Source organism: Pseudophryne corroboree, chromosome 2 (assembly GCF_028390025.1).
Source record: "Pseudophryne corroboree isolate aPseCor3 chromosome 2, aPseCor3.hap2, whole genome shotgun sequence".
Lineage (NCBI taxonomy): Eukaryota > Metazoa > Chordata > Amphibia > Anura > Myobatrachidae > Pseudophryne > Pseudophryne corroboree.
The window spans coordinates 560,076,916-560,096,979 of record NC_086445.1 but is presented as its reverse complement, the minus strand read 5'-3'; the positions used below and the strand labels follow the sequence as shown (position 1 = coordinate 560,096,979).

Below are 20,064 nucleotides of genomic sequence, written 5' to 3'. Positions count from 1 at the left end.
TTCAGCTTTAACCAACCTTTTATGCAAGGAAGTAACATTATCATTTAAAACCTTCCACATATCCATCCAATCGGGTGTCGGCGGCGACCCCACATTGGATTTGTTCCCGCTGTTTCCACATAGCCTTCCTCGTCAAACATATCGACACACCACACACACAGGGTATGCTCTATTTGAAGACAGTTCCCCCACAAGGCCTTTTGGAGAGACAGAGAGAGAGTATGCCAGCACACACCCCAGCGCTATATGTCCCAGGAATCACACAGTAACTTAGTGTTAACCCAGTAGCTGCTGTATATACTGTTTTTGCGCCAAATTTATGTGCCCCCCCCCCTCTTTTTACCCTCTTCTACCGTGATTCTGCAGGGGAAAGCCTGGGGAGCTTCCTCTCAGCGGAGCTGTGGAGAGAAAATGGCGCTGGCGAGTGCTGAGGAAGAAGCCCCGCCCCCTCAGCGGCGGGCTTCTGTCCCGCGTTTGTGTGTAAAATAATGGCGGGGGCTCATGCATATATACAGTGCCCAACTGTATATATGCTGCTTTTTGCCAAGAGGTTCCTAATTGCTGCCCAGGGCGCCCCCCCCCTGCGCCCTGCACCCTACAGTGACCGGAGTGTATGGGTTTAGTGTGGGAGCAATGGCGCACAGCTGCAGTGCTGTGCGCCACCTCATATGAAGACTGGAGTCTTCTGCCGCCGATTTCGAAGTCTTCTTGCTTCTGTCACCGGCTTCTGGCTCTGCGAGGGGGACGGCGGCGCGGCTTCGGGATCGGACGACCAAGGGTGCGATCCTGTGTACGATCCCTCTGGAGCTAATGGTGTCCAGTAGCCTAAGAAGCAGGACCTATCTTCAGAGAGTAGGGCTGCTTCTCTCCCCTCAGTCCCACGTAGCAGAGAGTCTGTTGCCAGCAGATCACTCTGAAAATAAAAAAACCTAACAAAATACTTTCTTTTTTAGCAAGCTCAGGAGAGCTCACTAAGTAGCACCCAGCTCGTCCGGGCACAGATTCAAACTGAGGTCTGGAGGAGGGACATAGAGGGAGGAGCCAGAGCACACCAGTATCCAAATTCTTTCTTAAAGTGCCCTGTCTCCTGCGGAGCCCGTCTATTCCCCATGGTCCTTACGGAGTCCCCAGCATCCACTAGGACGTTAGAGAAAAACTAATTAGGAATGGGATATATGTAAATGCATCGGGGTTGGATATACAACAAACTGATTTTGCATGCAGATCAATGATGGCGTAAGTAACTACACTTTGGCGTTTCTTCAGAATAAATAAGAATTTACTTACCGATAATTCTATTTCTCATAGTCCGTAGTGGATGCTGGGGACTCCGAAAGGACCATGGGGAATAGCGGCTCCGCAGGAGACTGGGCACAAAGTAAAAGCTTTAGGACTAGCTGGTGTGCACTGGCTCCTCCCCCTATGACCCTCCTCCAAGCCTCAGTTAGGATACTGTGCCCGGACGAGCGTACACAATAAGGAAGGATTTTGAATCCCGGGTAAGACTCATTACCAGCCACACCAATCACACCGTACAACTTGTGATCTGAACCCAGTTAACAGCATGATAACAGAAGGAGCCTCTGAAAAGATGGCTCACAACAACAATAACCCGATTTTTGTAACAATAACTATGTACAAGTAATGCAGACAATCCGCACTTGGGATGGGCGCCCAGCATCCACTACGGACTATGAGAAATAGAATTATCGGTAAGTAAATTCTTATTTTCTCTAACGTCCTAGTGGATGCTGGGGACTCCGAAAGGACCATGGGGATTATACCAAAGCTCCCAAACGGGCGGGAGAGTGCGGATGACTCTGCAGCACCGAATGAGAGAACTCCAGGTCCTCCTCAGCCAGGGTATCAAATTTGTAGAATTTAGCAAACGTGTTTGCCCCTGACCAAGTAGCTGCTCGGCAAAGTTGTAAAGCCGAGACCCCTCGGGCAGCCGCCCAAGATGAGCCCACTTTCCGTGTGGAATGGGCTTTTACAGATTTTGGCTGTGGCAGGCCTGCCACAGAATGTGCAAGCTGAATTGTACTACAAATCCAACGAGCAATCGTCTGCTTAGAAGCAGGAGCACCCAGCTTGTTGGGTGCATACAGGATAGACAGCGAGTCAGATTTTCTGACTCCAGCCGTCCTGGAAACATATATTTTCAGGGCCCTGACTACGTCCAGCAACTTGGAATCCTCCAAGTCCCTAGTAGCCGCAGGCACCACAATAAGTTGGTTTAAGTGAAATGCTGAAACCACCTTAGGGAGAAATTGAGGACGAGTCCTCAATTCTGCCCTGTCCGTATGAAAAATTAGGTAAGGGCTTTTATAGGATAAAGCCGCCAATTCTGATACACGCCTGGCTGAAGCCAGGGCTAACAGCATTACCACTTTCCAAGTGAGATATTTCAAGTCCACAGTGGTGAGTGGTTCAAACCAATGTGATTTTAGGAATCCCAACACTACATTGAGATCCCAAGGTGCCACTGGAGGCACAAAAGGAGGCTGTATATGCAGTACTCTCTTGACAAACGTCTGAACTTCAGGTACAGAAGCTAGTTCTTTTTGGAAGAATATCGACAGGGCCGAAATTTGAACCTTAATGGACCCTAATTTGAGGCCCATAGACAGTCCTGTTTGCAGGAAATGCAGGAATCGACCCAGTTGAAATTCCTCCGTAGGGGCCTTCCGGGCCTCGCACCACGCAACATATTTACGCCAAATACGGTGATAATGTTGTACGGTTACATCCTTCCTGGCTTTGATCAGGGTAGGGATGACTTCATCCGGAATGCCTTTTTTCTTCAGGATCCGGCGTTCAACCGCCATGCCGTCAAACGCAGCCGCGGTAAGTCTTGGAACAGACAGGGTCCTTGTTGGAGCAGGTCCCTTCTTAGAGGTAGAGGCCACGGACCCTCCGTGAGCATCTCTTGAAGTTCCGGTTACCAAGTCCTTCTTGGCCAATCCGGAGCCACGAATATAGTGCTTACTCCTCTCCATCTTATCAATCTCAGTACCTTGGGTATGAGAGGCAGAGGAGGGAACACATACACTGACTGGTACACCCACAGTGTTACCAGAGCGTCTACAGCTATTGCCTGAGGGTCCCTTGACCTGGCGCAATACCTGTCGAGTTTTTTCCCAACGGTTTATAATCATGTGGAAGACTTCTGGGTGAAGTCCCCACTCTCCCGGGTGGAGGTCGTGCTGAGGAAGTCTGCTTCCCAGTTGTCCACTCCCGGAATGAATACTGCTGACAGTGCTATCCCATGATTTTCCGCCCAGCGAAGAATCCTTGCAGCTTCTGTCATTGCCCTTCTGCTTCTTGTGCCACCCTGTCTGTTTACGTGGGTGACTGCCGTGATGTTGTCCGACTGGATCAACACCGGCTGTCCTTGAAGCAGAGGTCTTGCTAAGCTTAGAGCATTGTAAATGTCCCTTAGCTTCAGGATATTTATGTGAAGTGATGTCTCCAGGCTTGACCATAAGTCCTGGATATTCCTTCCCTGTGTGACTGCTCCCCAGCCTCGCAGGCTGGCATCCGTGGTTACCAGGACCCAGTCCTGAATGCCGAATCTGCGGCCCTCTAGAAGATGAGCACTCTGCAACCACCACAGGAGGGACACCCCTGTCCTTGGTGACAGGGTTATCCGCTGATGCATTTGAAGATGCGACCCGGACCATTTGTCCAGCAGGTCCCACTGGAAAGTTCTTGCGTGGAATCTGCCGAATGGGATTGCTTCGTAGGAAGCCACCATTTTACCCAGAACCCTTGTGCATTGATGCACTGAGACTTGGCTCGGTTTGAGGAGGTTCCTGACTAGCTCGGATAACTCCCTGGCTTTCTCCTCCGGGAGAAACACCTTTTTCTGGACTGTGTCCAGGATCATCCCTAGGAACAGAAGACACGTCGTCGGAACCAGCTGCGATTTTGGAATATTGAGAATCCAATCGTGCTGCCGCAACACTACCTGAGATAGTGCTACACCGACCTCCAACTGTTCCCTGGATCTTACCCTTATCAGGGAATCGTCCAAGTAAGGGATAACTAAAATTCCCTTCCTTCGAAGGAATATCATCATTTCGGCCATTACCTTGGTAAAGACCCGGGGTGCCGTGGACCATCCCTACGGCAGCGTCTGAACTGATAGTGACAGTTCTGTACCATAAACCTGAGGTACCCTTGGTGAGAAGGGTAAATTTTGACATGAAGGTAAGCATCCTTGATGTCCCGAGACATCATGTAGTCCCCTTCTTCCAGGTTCGCAATCACTGCTCTGAGTGACTCAATCTTGAATTTGAACCTCTGTATGTAAGTGTTCAAAGATTTTAGCATCGGTCTCACCGAGCCGTCTGGCTTCGGTACCACAATAGTGTGGAATAATACCCCGTTCCCTGTTGCAGGAGGGGTACCTTGATTATCACCTGCTGGGAATACAGCTTGTGAATGGCTTCCAAAACTGCCTCCCTGTCAGAGGGAGACGTCGGTAAAGTCGACTTTTGGAAACGGCGAGGGGGAGACGTCTCGAATTCCAATATGTACCCCTGAGATATTACCTGAAGGATCCAAGGGTCTACTTGCGAGTGAGCCCACTGCGCACTGAAATTCATTGAGAACGGGCCCCCACCGTGCCTGAGCTTGTAAAGCCCTAGCGTCATACTGAGGGCTTGGCAGAGGCGGGAAAGGGTTTCTGTTCCTGGGAACTGGCTGATCTCTGCAGCCTTTTTCCTCTCCCTCTGTCACGAGCAGAAAAGAGGAACCTTTTGTCCGCTTGCCAACAAAAGACTGCGCCTGATAATACTGCGTCTTATTTTGAGAGGCGACCTCGGGTACAAACGTGGATTTCCCAGCTGTTGCCGTGGCCACCAGGTCTAAAAGACCGACCCCAAATGCTTTCAAAGGCAATACTTCCAAATGCCGTTTGGAATCCGCATCACCTGACCATTTTACTGGTAGAATTGGACAACGCACTTATACTTGATGCCAGTCGGCAATTATTCCGCTGTGCATCATGCATATATAGAAATGCATCTTTTAAATGCTCTATAGGCAATAATATACTATCCTTATCTAGGATATCAATATTTCCAGTCAGGGAATCCGACCAAGCCAACCCAGCACTGCACCTCCAGGCTGAGGCGATAGCTGGTCGCAGTATAACACCAGTATGTGTGTAAATACCTTTTTTTGGATACCCTCCTGCTTTCTATCAGCAGGATCCCTAAGGGCGGCCATCTCATGAGAGGGTAGAGCCCTTGTTCTTACAAGCGTGTGAGCGCCTTATCCCCCCTAGGGGGTGTTTCCCAATGCATCCTAACCTCTGGCGGGAAAGGGTATGCAGCCAATACTTTTTAAGAAATTATTAATTGTTATCGGGGGGAAACCCACGCATCATCACACACCTCATTTTATTTCTCAGATTCAGGAAAACTACAGGTAGTTTTTCCCTCACCGAACATAATACCCCTTTTTTGGTGGTACTCGTATTATCAGAAATGTATAAAACATTTTCCATTGTCTCAATCATGTAACGTGTGGCCCTACTGGAAATCACGGTTGTCTCTTCACCGTCGACACAGGAGTCAGTATCCGTGTCGGCGTCTGTATCTGCCATCTGCCTGACGGCCTATGAGACGTCTGGACAGGCACAAGCTGAGTAGCCGGCTGTCTCATGTCAACCACTGGTTTTTTATATAGAGCTGACACTGTCACGTAATTTTCAACAGTACATCCACTCAGGTGTCGACCCCCTAGGGGGTGACATCACTGTTACAGACACTCTGCTCCGTCTCCACATCATTTTTCTCCTCATACATGTCGACACAAACGTACCGACACACAGCACACACACAGGGAATGCTCTGATAGAGGACTGGACCCACTTAGCCCCTTGGGGAGACAGAGGGAGAGTTTGCCAGCACACACCAGAGCGCTATATATGTATAGGGACAACCTTACAATAAGTGTCTATCCCTTATAGCTGCTTATATCTGTTATTTTGCCAAATAAGTGCCCCCCTCTCTTTTTTACACTGTTTCTGTAGTTGCAGGATGCAGGGGAGATTCTGGGAGCCTTCCTACCAGCGGAGCTGTGTGGGAAAAATGGCGCTGTGTGCTGAGGAGATAGGCCCCGCCCCCTTCACGGCGGGCTCTTCTCCCGCTTTTTTCTGGAAAACTGGCAGGGGTTAAATACATCCATATAGCCCAGGAGCTATATGTGATGTATTTTTTGCCAAATAAGGTAAATTCATTGCTTCCCAGGACGCCCCCCCCCAGCGTCCTGCATCCTCAGTGACCGGAGTGTGAAGTGTGCTGAGAGCAATGGCGCACAGCTGCAGTGCTGTGCGCTACCTTATGAAGACAGGAAAGTCTTCTGCCGCCGATTTATGGACCTCTTCTTGTTTCAGCATCTGTAAGGGGGCCGGCGGCGCGGCTCCGGGACCCATCCATGGCTGGGCCTGTGATCGTCCCTCTGGAGCTAATGTCCAGTAGCCTAAGAAACCCAATCCACTCTGCACGCAGGTGAGTTCGTTTCTCTCCCCTTAGTCCCTCGATGCAGTGAGCCTGTTGCCAGCAGGTCTCACTGAAAATAAAAAACCTATTTAAACTTTTACTCTAAGCAGCTCAGGAGAGCCACCTAGATTGCACCCTTCTCGTTCGGGCACAAAATCTTAACTGAGGCTTGGAGGAGGGTCATAGGGGGAGGAGCCAGTGCACACCAGCTAGTCCTAAAGCTTTTACTTTGTGCCCAGTCTCCTGCGGAGCCGCTATTCCCCATGGTCCTTTCGGAGTCCCCAGCATCCACTAGGACGTTAGAGAAATCCTGATTTCATGAGGTGTCTCCATGTATACCTACAACAGGACAGATTTATATCTGCAACCCAATACGCTACTGGCATGTATCTGCTAGAAGTTTTGCCAACCAAAGACATTTGATGCAAAGGCGTCCCTGCTGAATTGTTGTTTTGGGTTAGGTCTAAAACCAAGTTGGGGAAGGCTCCCCTGACGTCACTAGAGGAGAAGCCACGCCACCAGGGGTAGGAGGCACGGCCGAACAGGGTACCCGAATTATTCGCTCACCAAGGGAGTATTTGGTGGCATGGATAGTAGAAAAACTATCCCACTGGCCTAGCTCCTCCCCCTGACGTCAGAGGCCCTCTCTCCAACTTGATTCTAGCATTTACCTTGTTGTTTGCTTAACTTTTACAGATACAATATAGTTGATAATTGATGTTTTAGATTTTTTTCTAATTGAGTTCAAATACAGTCTCTCTTTAGCCGGTGCTGTGCGACTGCCCTCACACCGTGGTATAGGGGTGGCCGCTGTATGATATGAGGAGGCTGAGCGGTAATGTGAATGGCCTGAGAATATAACAGGACACACTGCACAGCGCTCAGGCCGCACTTACGTGCTCCGTTTACGGGATTGCGTTAATTCCTCTTCGCTACTTCCCGGGGTCGGACTCCGCCGCGCTCGGTGATGCCGGTCCGGGCTTATTCTCTCCTCCTTCACCCTAATGACCTCCGGGCTGTGCGGCCTCCTCTTCCTGTGTCTGCCCTCATCCCTGAGCCCGTTCATTGCCCTTTGAGCCGCCCTGGCTGATCGTGATGTCGCTGTCAAAGAGTAACCGCAGGAAGCGTCGCAGATCGTCCGGAGAAACTGTGTGAGCGCCGGAAGCTGCAAGGCATGCCGGGCGTCGGCGTTTCCGGTTGGCTGGGAGCAATTTCTGACTTTGTTGCTGTATACGGTCCAGGGCAGACTTGTTGCTCGCTCGCTCGCTCGCTGCGCTCACCTGACCGAGCACACGCACATGTGAGTATTACAGCGCAACGCAATGCGCGTTACTCACTTATGCATTAATTGTTCTTCCAGTGAGTAGCAATAAAGCTACGTGACGCGGGGTGATGACGTGTTTCTACGCGGCTTCCTCTTGCTGTACAGATTACAAAAGAGTAAGTGCTGGCAGCTGTCAGTGTCGCTACTTCATCTTATGATATGCGGCGTTGGGATTCCTTTTTTTTGTCTTTCTTTCTTAAGCTGCTTGTCTGTGTGCTGAAGTTTGTATATATGGGGTAATTCCAAGCTGATCGCAGCAGGAATTTTTTTAGCAGTTGGGCAAAACCATGGGGGTAATTCCAAGTTGATCGCAGCAGGATTTTTGATAGCAATTGGGCAAAACCATGTACACTGCAGGGGAGGCAGATATAACCTGTGCAGAAAGAGTTAGATTTGGGTGGGTTATATTATTTCTGTGCAGGGTAAATACTGGCTGCTTTATTTTGACACTGCAATTTAGATTGCAGATTGAACTCACCACACCCAAATCCAACTCTCTCTGCACATGTTATATCTGCCTCCCCTGCAGTGCACATGGTTTTGCCAAACTGCTAAAAAATGTCCTGCTGCGATCAACTTGGAATTACCCCCATAGTGTCTACCACAGGATTGGATTACTAAAAATAAAATAAAAATGTCCAGCCCATACATGCCTACTTTTGAAAACCAGAGTCAGGGAGATTATTACCGTAGGATGTGCTGCAAGTGCAGGAAGCATGTCGCACCGTCGAGGGGGCGTGTTATACTCTGCCCAAAGGGTGTGTCTAGTTTCACAAATGGGTGTGTCTATGTGCAAAACCTTGCTGTTGCAAGATATGTCTATATAACGTTAGTAACAATATATTTTGGGACATTTTGCAACTGACTGTTGGTATATCCATTTCTGTCTGCAAAACAGGGTTTCTTGTCTGCTATATTTATTCGCTGTAATTTTTCTTTTCACTCAGCACACTATACATGCGTAATGTGCCTATGCAATAAATTCCAAATGCAATTTGACCTTGTGTGAATTTATCTCTAAACATATAAGTAAATTATGATTATGGTGTATTACATGTTATTTTATTGTGAACACTGGCATACCCTCCAACATTTTACACATAAAAATATGTACAAATTCTAAAAAGGGGCGTGGCCACGGGTAAAAAAAACGCTACTTTTCCTATACTTTCAATGGAAGTTTAGAGAGCCAAAAATCGGTACAAACCATAAAAAAAAGGTACTGTACCTACCAAAAAGGTACATTTGGAGGGTATGTACTGGATATCTGCATCTTGTAGGCATTACCTACATTTATTGTATGTGCTGTTTTTCATACCATTGCAGCATTAACCAACTCATTACAGACACCAGATACTCTAATTCAACAAATGTGTTTTACTAAAGAAAGATTCTTACCCTAGATTTCCTTTGTGCAGAAGACCTTTCCCATAATGCACTGGGTTAACATCATAAACTATTCCAACATCATAAACTGTTTGGAATAGTAACCTGTGGCAAGTGGAGCAAGAGGCCTGAGCGTACAATGCAGCATAAATAAAATGGTGGGATGTAATAGAGTTCGAGATCGCCAGAGGTGCAGGATGGTGGACTTTTTTTTAAAGAGGCAATCACATACAAAGTATGGTTTGCCTCTTTAAAAAAAAAAAATACGAGATCGGCCTGCATCCCGCACCTACTGCGATCTCAGACTCCATTACATCCCACTGAAAATCACTTACAACCAGGGCTGCCATCAGAAATTGTGGGGCCCAGGACTAACAAAATAGGTATCCCCCCCCCCCCCCCCCCCAAAAAAAAAATAAAAAATAAAAAAAATAAACATAAATATATATTTAAAAAAGATAAAATAAAATTCCTATGCCCTCACAGTTTTGTCCCTATCACAATATTATGCCCCACACAGTAATTACCCAGTACCTATTCATTTTCAGGGGTTTTCCTCGTTGTCAGGCGGGCCTGCCTACAACAAATGGAGATTGGAGAAACTATTAAAATGCTGTTAGGTCAGAAGAGCATTTCCACCCTTGCCTCATCTAGGTCCTTTCCACAAAGGGAAAACAGGCACGACCCTAAGATTAGGGATAGCCATTGGTGTGCTCTCCATTGAAGGAGAAAATGAAAGAAACCATCGATGGTATGTAACTATGCAATGGTGTACCATTGATGGTTCAGAAAATCCCTCTGCACATGCATGGCACATCCGACGGCTGCTCAGCTGAGTGACTTCCTGCTCATCTGTGAAGAATATTGAGTGGGTGGGTCGTGGCAAGTCTGCCGACTGCCAATAGAACAAAAGCAGGGAGGCAGTCCTTGCCATCTCTGTAGACTCGCTCTGATCCTGTATATAAGGGAGCACGGGGGTTAGGCTAGACTATAGACTGACAGCTGAGTTCAGCCAGTGCCCAGCATCAAGTCAGCAAGGCGGGCCAGCCCCACCCCCATCCTGGAACACGTTGTAGTAGTCACTCACGGATGGTCACTTATATTAGAAGCTGCCAGATTCAGAGCTGTGGCGCAGGGCTGCTGTGTTACAGCCGATAGTTCTGGGCTGCAGTGCATGTCTGAGGGGAAAAATATATTTCTCTAACGTCCTAGTGGATGCTGGGACTCCGTCAGGACCATGGGGGATAGCGGGCTCCGCAGGAGACAGGGCACATCTAAATAAAGCTTTTAGGATCACATGGTGCGTACTGGCTCCTCCCCCTATGACCCTCCTCCAAGCCTCAGTTAGGTTTTTGTGCCCGTCCGAGAAGGGTGCAATCTAGGTGGCTCTCCTAAAGAGCTGCTTAGAAAAAGTTTTTTTAGGTTTAAACAGGGCTTAAAGTGGTACTGGAGAGGTGGGGGAACTCATCTCCCCCACGACCCCTCCCCCTATGCGCGCCGAAGGCGCGCACCGCAAAAGGGGTGTGGCCTCACAAGGAAGGGGCGTGGCCACTCAAAGTACCCCTAATTAAAAATAATGCTTCACAGTAGCACACTCTTATTCACATTGCCCGCCCAACATACTAGTGCCCTTTACACACACAATGCCCACAGCAGTGCCCTCCCCCTCCTAATTTTAGATTCGATTCACAATATAGCAGTATATGTTGAACAACCTTTGCTCACCTCTCTCTTGTTTCCTTTGTCTGTCACTCTCCTCATGTGTCCATATCTTCATTCTAGGTATCCCATACTCCCTATATGCTCTCCTTTGTGTCTAATCATCTGAATCTTTCTCTCCTTTTCTTACCCCCTACACCTCTCACTCCCTGTGCCTCACTCCCCCATCTCACCCCCTGCACCTCTCTCTCCCTGCGACCCTTTCAGCCTCTGCTTCTCTCTCACTCCCTGCTCCTCTCACTCCCCCATCTCACCCCCTGCTCCTCTCACTCCCCCATCTCACCCCCTGCTCCTCTCACTCCCCCATCTCACCCCCTGCTCCTCTCACTCTCCCATCTCACCCCCTGCTCTTCTCACTCCCCCAACTCACCCCCTGCTCTTCTCACTCCCCCAACTCACCCCCTGCTCCTCTCACTCCCCCAACTCACCACCTGCTCCTCTCACTCCCCCAACTCACCCCCTGCTCCTCTCACTCCCCCAACTCACCCCCTGCTCCTCTCACTCCCCCATCTCACCCCCTGCTCCTCTCACTCCCCCGTCTCACCCCCTGCTCCTCTCACTCCCCCGTCTCACCACCTGCTCCTCTCACTCCCCCAACTCACCACCTGCTCCTCTCACTCCCCCAACTCACCACCTGCTCCTCTCACTCCCCCAACTCACCACCTGCTCCTCTCACTCCCCCAACTCACAACCTGCATCTCTCACTCCCCCAACTCACTCCCTGCTCCTCTCACTCCCCCATCTCACCCCCTGCTCTTCTCACTCTCCTAACTCACCACCTGCTCCTCTCACTCCCCCAACTCACCACCTGCTTCTTTCACCCCCTCCCTGTCTCACCCCCTGCTTCTTTCACGCCCTCCCCCAACTCACCCCCTGCTTCTTTCTCACCCCCTGCATCCTGAAAGCCTGGACTCTGGAGCATTGGGTCTCCTGCATCAGTGGCTGTGGCCTGAATCATCAGGTCCTGGCTGTGGTGTAAAGCTGGCAGCGGCTGCCAGATAGTCCTGGCTCACAGACCGGCTGCTATTCAAAAGAAGCAAGGCTGCACTTTAAATCTGGCGCCAATTGTGCGCCATTCATAGCTCCCGGACCGCCAGCTAATGAGAAGCTGCCAGTCCCCGAGCCGTGATTGGTTCATGCCAGATTTTGAAATAGCTGCCCCTTCTTTTGATTGCCACTGGTCCAGAGGCACGGTACACAGTTGAGAACCACTGCCCTAGTCACTGCTGCCCCCAACACACACTTTATATTAGTTTTGTTTCATTTGTCAGCCAAGCAGATCCATAACCTGACCTAATACACCCCAATCCACCATTCCTTTATTAATACATCAGCAGCACCCACACTCCTCATTCATTAAAAACACCCAAAGCACCCACACCCTCATTCATTAATAAAATCCCCAGAGCACCCACACCCTCATTTCATTAATAACACCCCAAAGTACCCACACCCTCATTCATTAATAAAATCCTCAGAGCACCCACACCCTCATTCATTAATAACACCCCAAAGCACCCACACCCTCATTCATTAAAAACACCCCAGAGCACCCACACCCTCATTCATTAAAAACACCCCAGAGCACCCATACCCTCATTCATTAATAAAATCCCCAGAGCACCCAGACCCTCATTCATTAATAACACCCGAAAGCACTCATACCCTTATTCACTAATAACAACCCCAGAAATCTTCAATGAGTACTAACAACACCCCCCAAACCCCGCCCCCCCAAAAAAAACAACAACAACGATTTGAAAAAAAAAACCCTAAACCTCAGAATACTATTTAGAGACATGTGATATAAGTAGAACCCCCCCCCCCCCCCATACCTCCCTTCAGCATTCACTCACTGTACCCTGTGGGCTGCTGTGTGCACCTCCCACATCCAGAACAGAGTAGGTGCAGCTGCGTGTAAGGTAGGAGCTGTCTGTGTGCTCTTATCTCTGTGCTCGCTCCAAATCTGCACTGCGACGGCATTCTTTCCGCCTTGCAAGTCCAGCAGCAGCTCCTCTGCTGCTCCCTGTGCGGTGTGTGCGGCGCGCTGATGGGAATGAGGCAGACGTCGCTCCATGACGTCACCGCGTTTCATTCCCAGCTTGTCATAGGAGGAGGGAGGCGGGCCATGTCACTGTAGTGCCGCCCGCCTCCCTCATCTATTTAGACATGCAGCGCGGCTCATCTGCAGAATCTGTTCGGGTATAACCAGGGGAAGGTGGGCTGGCGGAGGCGGAACGGTTCCGCCTCCAGAAGGAGGTGACGGAACGCAGTTCCGCCCCGTTCCGGCCCACTTTAACCCCTGGGTTTAAATCTCAGTGAATCCTGCTGGCAACAGGATCACTGCATCGAGGGACTTAGGGGAGAGATTTCCAACTCACCTGCGTGCAGGATGGATTGGAGTCTTAGGCTACTGGACACTTAGCTCCAGAGGGAGTCGGAACACAGGTCCTCCTGGGGTTCGTCCCGGAGCCGCGCCGCCGATCCCCCTTACAGACGCTGAAGACGGAGGTCCGGAAAGCAGGCGGCAGAAGACTCCTCAGTCTTCATGAAGGTAGCGCACAGCACTGCAGCTGTGCGCCATTGTTGCTACACGTCTCACTGATTCAGTCACGGAGGGTGCAGGGCGCTGCTGGGGGCGCCCTGGGCAGCAATATTAAATACCTTTAGTGGCAAAATAAATACATCACATATAGCCATTAAGGCTATATGTATGTATTTAACCCAGGCCAGTTTTCTTAAAACCCGGGAGAAAAGCCCGCCGAAAAAGGGGCGGAGCTTATTCTCCTCAGCACTCAGCGCCATTTTCCTGCTCAGCTCCGCTGGTGAGGAAGGCTCCCAGGACTCTCCCCTGCACTGCACTACAGAAACAGGGTAACAAAGAGAAGGGGGGCATAATTTGGCGATATTGATATATTAAAAGCGCTTATATAAAAAACAACACCTTCTAGGGTTGTTTATATACATTTATAGCGCTTTTGGTGTGTGCTGGCAAACTCTCCCTCTGTCTCCCCAAAGGGCTAAGAGGGTCCTGTCTTCGATTAGAGCATTCCCTGTGTGGCTGCTGTGTGTCGGTACGTGTGTGTCGACATGTATGAGGACGATGTTGGTGTGGAGGCAGAGCAATTGCCGGTAATGGTGATGTCACCCCCTAGGGAGTCGACACCGGAATGGATGGCTTTAGTTATGGAATTACGTGATAATGTTAGCACATTACAAAAGTCAGTTGACGAAATGAGACGGCCGGAAAACCAGTTAGTACCGGCTCAGGCGTCTCAGACACCGTCAGGGGCTGTAAAACGTCCCTTACCTCAGTCAGTCGACACGGGTACCGACACAGATGAATCTAGTGTCGACGGTGAAGAAACAAACGTATTTTCCAATAGGGCCACACGTTATATGATCACGGCAATGAAGGAGGCTTTGCAGATCTCTGATACTGCTGGTACCTCAAAGAGGGGTATTATGTGGGGGGTGAAAAAACTACCTGTAGCTTTTCCAGAATCAGAGGAATTGAATGACGTGTGTGACGAAGCGTGGGTTAACCCAGATAGAAAACTGCTAATTTCCAAGAAGTTATTGGCATTATACCCTTTCCCACCAGAGGTTAGGGCGCGCTGGGAAACACCCCCTAGGGTGGATAAGGCGCTCACACGTTTATCAAAGCAAGTGGCGTTGCCGTCTCCTGATACGGCCGCCCTCAAGGATCCAGCAGATAGGAGGCTGGAAACTACACTGAAGAGTATATACACACATACTGGTGTTATACTGCGACCGGCAGTAGCCTCAGCCTGGATGTGCAGTGCTGGGGTAGTGTGGTTGGATTCTCTGACTGAAAATATTGATACCCTGGATAGGGACAGTATTTTATTGACTCTAGAGCAATTAAAGGATGCTTTTCTTTATATGTGAGATGCTCAGAGGGATATTTGTACTCTAGCATCAAGAGTAAGCGCGATGTCCATATCTGCCAGAAGAAGTTTATGGACGCGACAGTGGTCAGGTGATGCGGATTCCAAAAGGCATATGGAAGTATTGCCATATAAAGGAGAGGAATTTTTTGGGGTCGGTCTTTCGGACCTGGTGGCCACGGCAACTGCCGGCAAATCCACTTTTTTACCTCAGACCCCCTCCCAACAGAAAAAGACACCGTCTTTTCAGCCGCAGTCCTTTCGCTCCTATAAAAACAAGCGACCAAAAGGACAGTCTTATCTGCCGCGAGGCAGAGGAAAGGGTAAGAGAGGGCAGCAAGCAGCCCCTGCCCAGGACCAGAAGCCCGCCCCGGGTTCTACAAAGCCATCAGCATGACGCTGGGGCTTTACAAGCGGACTCAGGAGCGGTGGGGGGTCGACTCAAGATTTTCAGCAATCAGTGGGCTCGCTCACAAGTGGACCCGTGGATCCTGCAGATAATATCTCAGGGTTACATGTTGGAGTTCGAAAGGTCTCCCCCTCGCCGGTTCCTAAAGTCTGCTTTACCAACGTCTCCCTCAGAAAGGACGTCGGTTTTGGAAGCCATTCACAAGCTGTATTCTCAGCAGGTGATAGTCAAGGTACCCCTCCTACAACAGGGAAAGGGGTATTATTCCACACTATTTGTGGTACCGAAGCCGGACGGTTCGGTAAGACCTATTCTAAACCTGAAATCCTTGAACCTGTACATACAGAAATTCAAGTTCAAGATGGAGTCACTCAGAGCAGTGATAGCGAATCTGGAAGAAGGGGACTTCATGGTGTCCCTGGACATAAAAGATGCTTATCTGCATGTCCCAATTTACCCCTCACACCAAGGGTATCTCAGGTTCGTGATACAAGACTGTCATTATCAGTTTCAAACGCTGCCGTTTGGTTTGTCCACGGCCCCTCGGGTCTTTACCAAGGTAATGACCGAAATGATGGTTCTTCTACGAAGAAAAGGCGTATTAATTATCCCTTACTTGGACGATCTCCTGATAAGGGCAAAGTCCAGAGAACAGCTGGAAGTCGGTGTAGCACTATCCCAGGTAGTGCTTCAGCAACACGGGTGGATTCTGAATCTTCCAAAATCTCAATTGACCCCGACAACTCGTCTGCTGTTCCTGGGAATGATTCTGGACACGGTTCAGAAAAAGGTGTTTCTCCCGGAGGAGAAAGCAAGGGAGTTATCCGAACTTGTCAGGAACCTCCTAAAACCAGGAACTGTGTCAGTACATCAATGCACAAGAGTCCTGGGAAAGATGGTGGCTTCTTACGAAGCGATTCCATTCGGCAGATTCCATGCACGGACATTTCAGTGGGATCTGCTGGACAAATGGTCCGGATCGCATCTGCACATGCATCAGCGGATAACACTGTCACCAAGAACAAGGTTGTCTCTCCTGTGGTGGTTGCAGAGTGCCCATCTGTTAGAGGGCCGCAGATTCGGCATACAGGACTGGGTCCTGGTGACTACGGATGCCAGCCTACGAGGCTGGGGAGCAGTCACACAGGGAAGAAACTTCCAGGGCGTGTGGTCAAACCTGGAGACGTCCCTTCACATAAATATACTGGAGCTAAGAGCGATCTACAATGCTCTAAGCCTGGCAAAATCGCTGCTTCAGGGTCAGCCGGTGTTGATCCAGTCGGACAACATCACGGCAGTCGCCCACGTAAACCGACAAGGCGGCACGAGAAGCAGAAGAGCAATGACAGAAGCTGCAAGGATTCTGCGCTGGGCGGAGAATCATGTCATAGCACTGTCAGCAGTGTTCATCCCGGGAGTGGACAACTGGGAAGCAGACTTCCTCAGCAGACACGACCTTCACCCGGGAGAGTGGGGACTTCATCCAGAAGTCTTCCACATGATTGTGAACCGTTGGGAAAGACCAAAGGTGGACATGATGGCGTCTCGCCTCAACAAAAAATTGGACAGATATTGCGCCAGGTCAAGAGACCCTCAGGCAATAGCTGTGGACGCTCTGGTAACACCGTGGGTGTACCAGTCAGTGTATGTGTTCCCTCCTCTGCCTCTCATACCAAAGGTACTGAGAATTATACGGAAAAGAGGAGTAAGAACAATACTGGTGGCTCCGGACTGGCCAAGAAGAACTTGGTATCCGGAACTTCAAGAGATGCTCACGGAGGATCCATGGCCTCTACCTCTAAGAAGGGATCTGCTTCAGCAGGGACCTTGTATGTTCCAAGACTTACCGCGTCTGCGTTTGACGGCATGGCGGTTGAACGCCGGATTCTAAAAGAAAAGGGCATTCCAGAGGAAGTTATTCCTACCTTGATTAAGGCTAGAAAGGAAGTGACTGTACAACATTATCACCGCATTTGGCGAAAATATGTTGCGTGGTGTGAGGCCAAGAAGGCTCCAACGGAAGAATTTCAATTGGGTCGATTCTTACATTTCCTGCAAGCAGGATTGTCTATGGGCCTAAAATTGGGGTCCATTAAAGTTCAAATTTCGGCCTTATCAATCTTCTTCCAGAAGGAATTGGCATCAGTGCCTGAAGTACAAACTTTTGTCAAAGGTGTACTACATATACAACCCCCAATAGTGCCTCCAGTGGCACCGTGGGATTTGAACGTAGTTTTGAATTTTCTCAAATCTCATTGGTTTGAGCCTCTAAAATCGGTAGATTTAAAATACCTTACATGGAAGGTAACCATGCTATTGGCCCTGGCTTCAGCCAGGAGAGTTTCAGAGTTGGCGGCTTTATCATACAAAAGCCCATATCTGATTTTCCATTCGGACAGGGCAGAACTGCGGACACGTCCTCATTTTCTCCCTAAGGTGGTTTCGGCTTTTCACTTGAACCAGCCTATTGTGGTGCCTGCGGCTACTAGCGACTTGGAGGACTCCAAGTTACTGGACGTTGTCAGAGCATTAAAAATATATATTTCAAGGACAGCTGGAGTCAGAAAATCTGACTCGTTGTTTATATTGTATGCACCCAACAAGATGGGTGCTCCTGCGTCTAAACAGACAATTGCACGTTGGATCTGTAGCACAATCCAACTTGCACATTCTGTGGCAGGCCTGCCACAGCCTAAATCTGTAAAGGCCCACTCCACAAGGAAAGTGGGCTCATCTTGGGCGGCTGCCCGAGGGGTCTCGGCATTACAACTTTGCCGAGCAGCTACGTGGTCAGGGGAGAACACGTTTGTAAAATTTTACAAATTTGATACTCTGGCTAAGGAGGACCTGGAGTTCTCTCATTCGGTGCTGCAGAGTCATCCGCACTCTCCCGCCCGTTTGGGAGCTTTGGTATAATCCCCATGGTCCTGACGGAGTCCCCAGCATCCACTAGGACGTTAGAGAAAATAAGAATTTACTTACCGATAATTCTATTTCTCATAGTCCGTAGTGGATGCTGGGCGCCCATCCCAAGTGCGGATTGTCTGCAATACTTGTACATAGTTATTGTTACAAAGATCGGGTTATTACTATTGTTGTGAGCCATCTTTTCAGAGGCTACTTCGTTTTTTGTTATCATACTGTTAACTGGGTTCAGATCACAAGTTGTACGGTGTGATTGGTGTGGCTGGTATGAGTCTTACCCGGGATTCAAGATCCTTCCTTATTGTGTACGCTCGTCCGGGCACAGTACCTAACTGAGGCTTGGAGGAGGGTCATAGGGGGAGGAGCCAGTACGCACCATGTGATCCTAAAAGCTTTATTTAGATGTGCCCTGTCTCCTGCGGAGCCCGCTATCCCCCATGGTCCTGACGGAGTCCCAGCATCCACTACGGACTATGAGAAATAGAATTATCGGTAAGTAAATTCTTATTATTTCTCTGGCTGGGTCCACAGGATTATCCACAGGATAACATTGGGTTATTGTCGAGCGACAGCGAAAATGGCACCAACACGGTCACAAGCTTTCTGGCCTTCCAGGATGCATTGGGGCCTCCACTATATAGTCCCGCCCACTGACTCAGTCAGATCAGTTTTTTGCTTGGTGCGGCAGGAAACCGCATAGTCACAGGGCTGCTGTGAATAAAGCAGCCTAAAGCTTTTATTATTTTATTTTTTATAGACTTACTATATTGTTTTTTTTGAGCGACTTCTCTTAACAGCGTCTTAAACGCATATTAGAAAGAGTCGCTCCAACAACTCCCCACCGGGTCGCAACAAAGCTTACCTTCGGGTATCAGTGCTGTCTCGACGGGCGTCTGTGTCGGATGTTCTAGCAGGTCCAGCAGACGTAACCAGGCTGTGGCCGGAGCATGGGGAGACGGTGAGTCTATGGACTTCCTCTTACTAGAGGGGTCAGGACACAGCTGCACTGATTTGGTGGAGACTACAAACAGTGTGTTGATGCGCCGAACATCTCGAGTGTGACAGCACTACGCTCCGGGGATCATAGGCGCCAGGACTAGGTAGAGGCCGCGATCCTGGGAGTTTAAGTCAACGGGGGGATTCAGACGCTCTCCTGGCCGTCCCTCCTCCGAGTTCATGGCCAGTTCCCGCGTGTCTCTCGTTTCATGAACCGAATGACCTCACTTCCGGCTCAGACGCTACCACGAGGGTACTCGGTCGCAGCTTAGACGCTGCGGTTGAGTAGACTGGAGATAAAACCCGCCAGACCGAGTCGCAGGCCTTAGCGTCTGTATACACGTGGAAGTCGCTCAGCGTCCGTGTCCGTTGGTGAGCGTCCGTGTCCGTTATCAGTTACCAAGAGCGGCAGTGTACACCAGTAACGTCTGAATCCACTCAGCGTCTTACGAGCGTATTTGCTTGGATATGGAAGTGTGGTGAGTCTCCCTGTATCCCGCTCTCCGGAGGCAGGGTATACAGTACTAAAATTTCCTTCTACTTTTTAGTATGCATTGTTAATTTTTAGTACCTATTGCATATGAGTCCTGTATATTACTGTGTTTGTTTTCTGCATGTTATGTTGAAAAAAAGAGCCAGTTAAAACAGAAGTACAATTTTCCTACTTATGTATAAGTTGTTATGGAGGTTGTATTCTCATATGACAATGTCTAATGCTTTAACATGTGACTGACTGCTAGTATGTGTGCTGACTTTTCTGTGTAATGTCAGTCCTGTTCTGACCCTCAAATCAGGTGCACTGTGGTCAGATTGATCTCACCTCTATATACTGACATATAGGGTGTTTTTCAGTCACAAAATTGTGTAGTCAATAACAGATTA

General features: G+C 49.3%; 2 protein-coding genes across 5 annotated transcripts in view; one reads left to right on the top strand and one right to left on the bottom strand.

Moving 5' to 3' along the window:
* SNIP1 (Smad nuclear interacting protein 1) overlaps positions 1-7,940 on the bottom strand; it is a 35,022-nt gene extending 27,082 nt beyond the window's left edge. Inside the window, exon 1 of one of the 2 annotated variants that reach the window (XM_063954349.1) lies at positions 7,850-7,940. In XM_063954349.1, the coding sequence (XP_063810419.1) occupies positions 7,850-7,857 (8 nt within the window). In that variant the 5' untranslated portion in view covers positions 7,858-7,940. Of the gene's footprint in view, positions 1-7,408; positions 7,579-7,849 lie in introns of those variants that run through there. The other variant, XM_063954348.1, reaches the window with a different exon arrangement.
* The window catches only part of AIRIM (AFG2 interacting ribosome maturation factor), an 80,651-nt gene continuing 68,301 nt past the window's right edge, over positions 7,715-20,064 (top strand). The window contains exon 1 of one of the 3 annotated variants that reach the window (XM_063954351.1): positions 7,715-7,812. The gene's annotated coding sequence lies outside the window, so the exon portion shown is untranslated. Of the gene's footprint in view, positions 7,813-7,862; positions 7,953-20,064 lie in introns of those variants that run through there. The other 2 variants (XM_063954352.1, XM_063954350.1) reach the window with 2 other exon arrangements.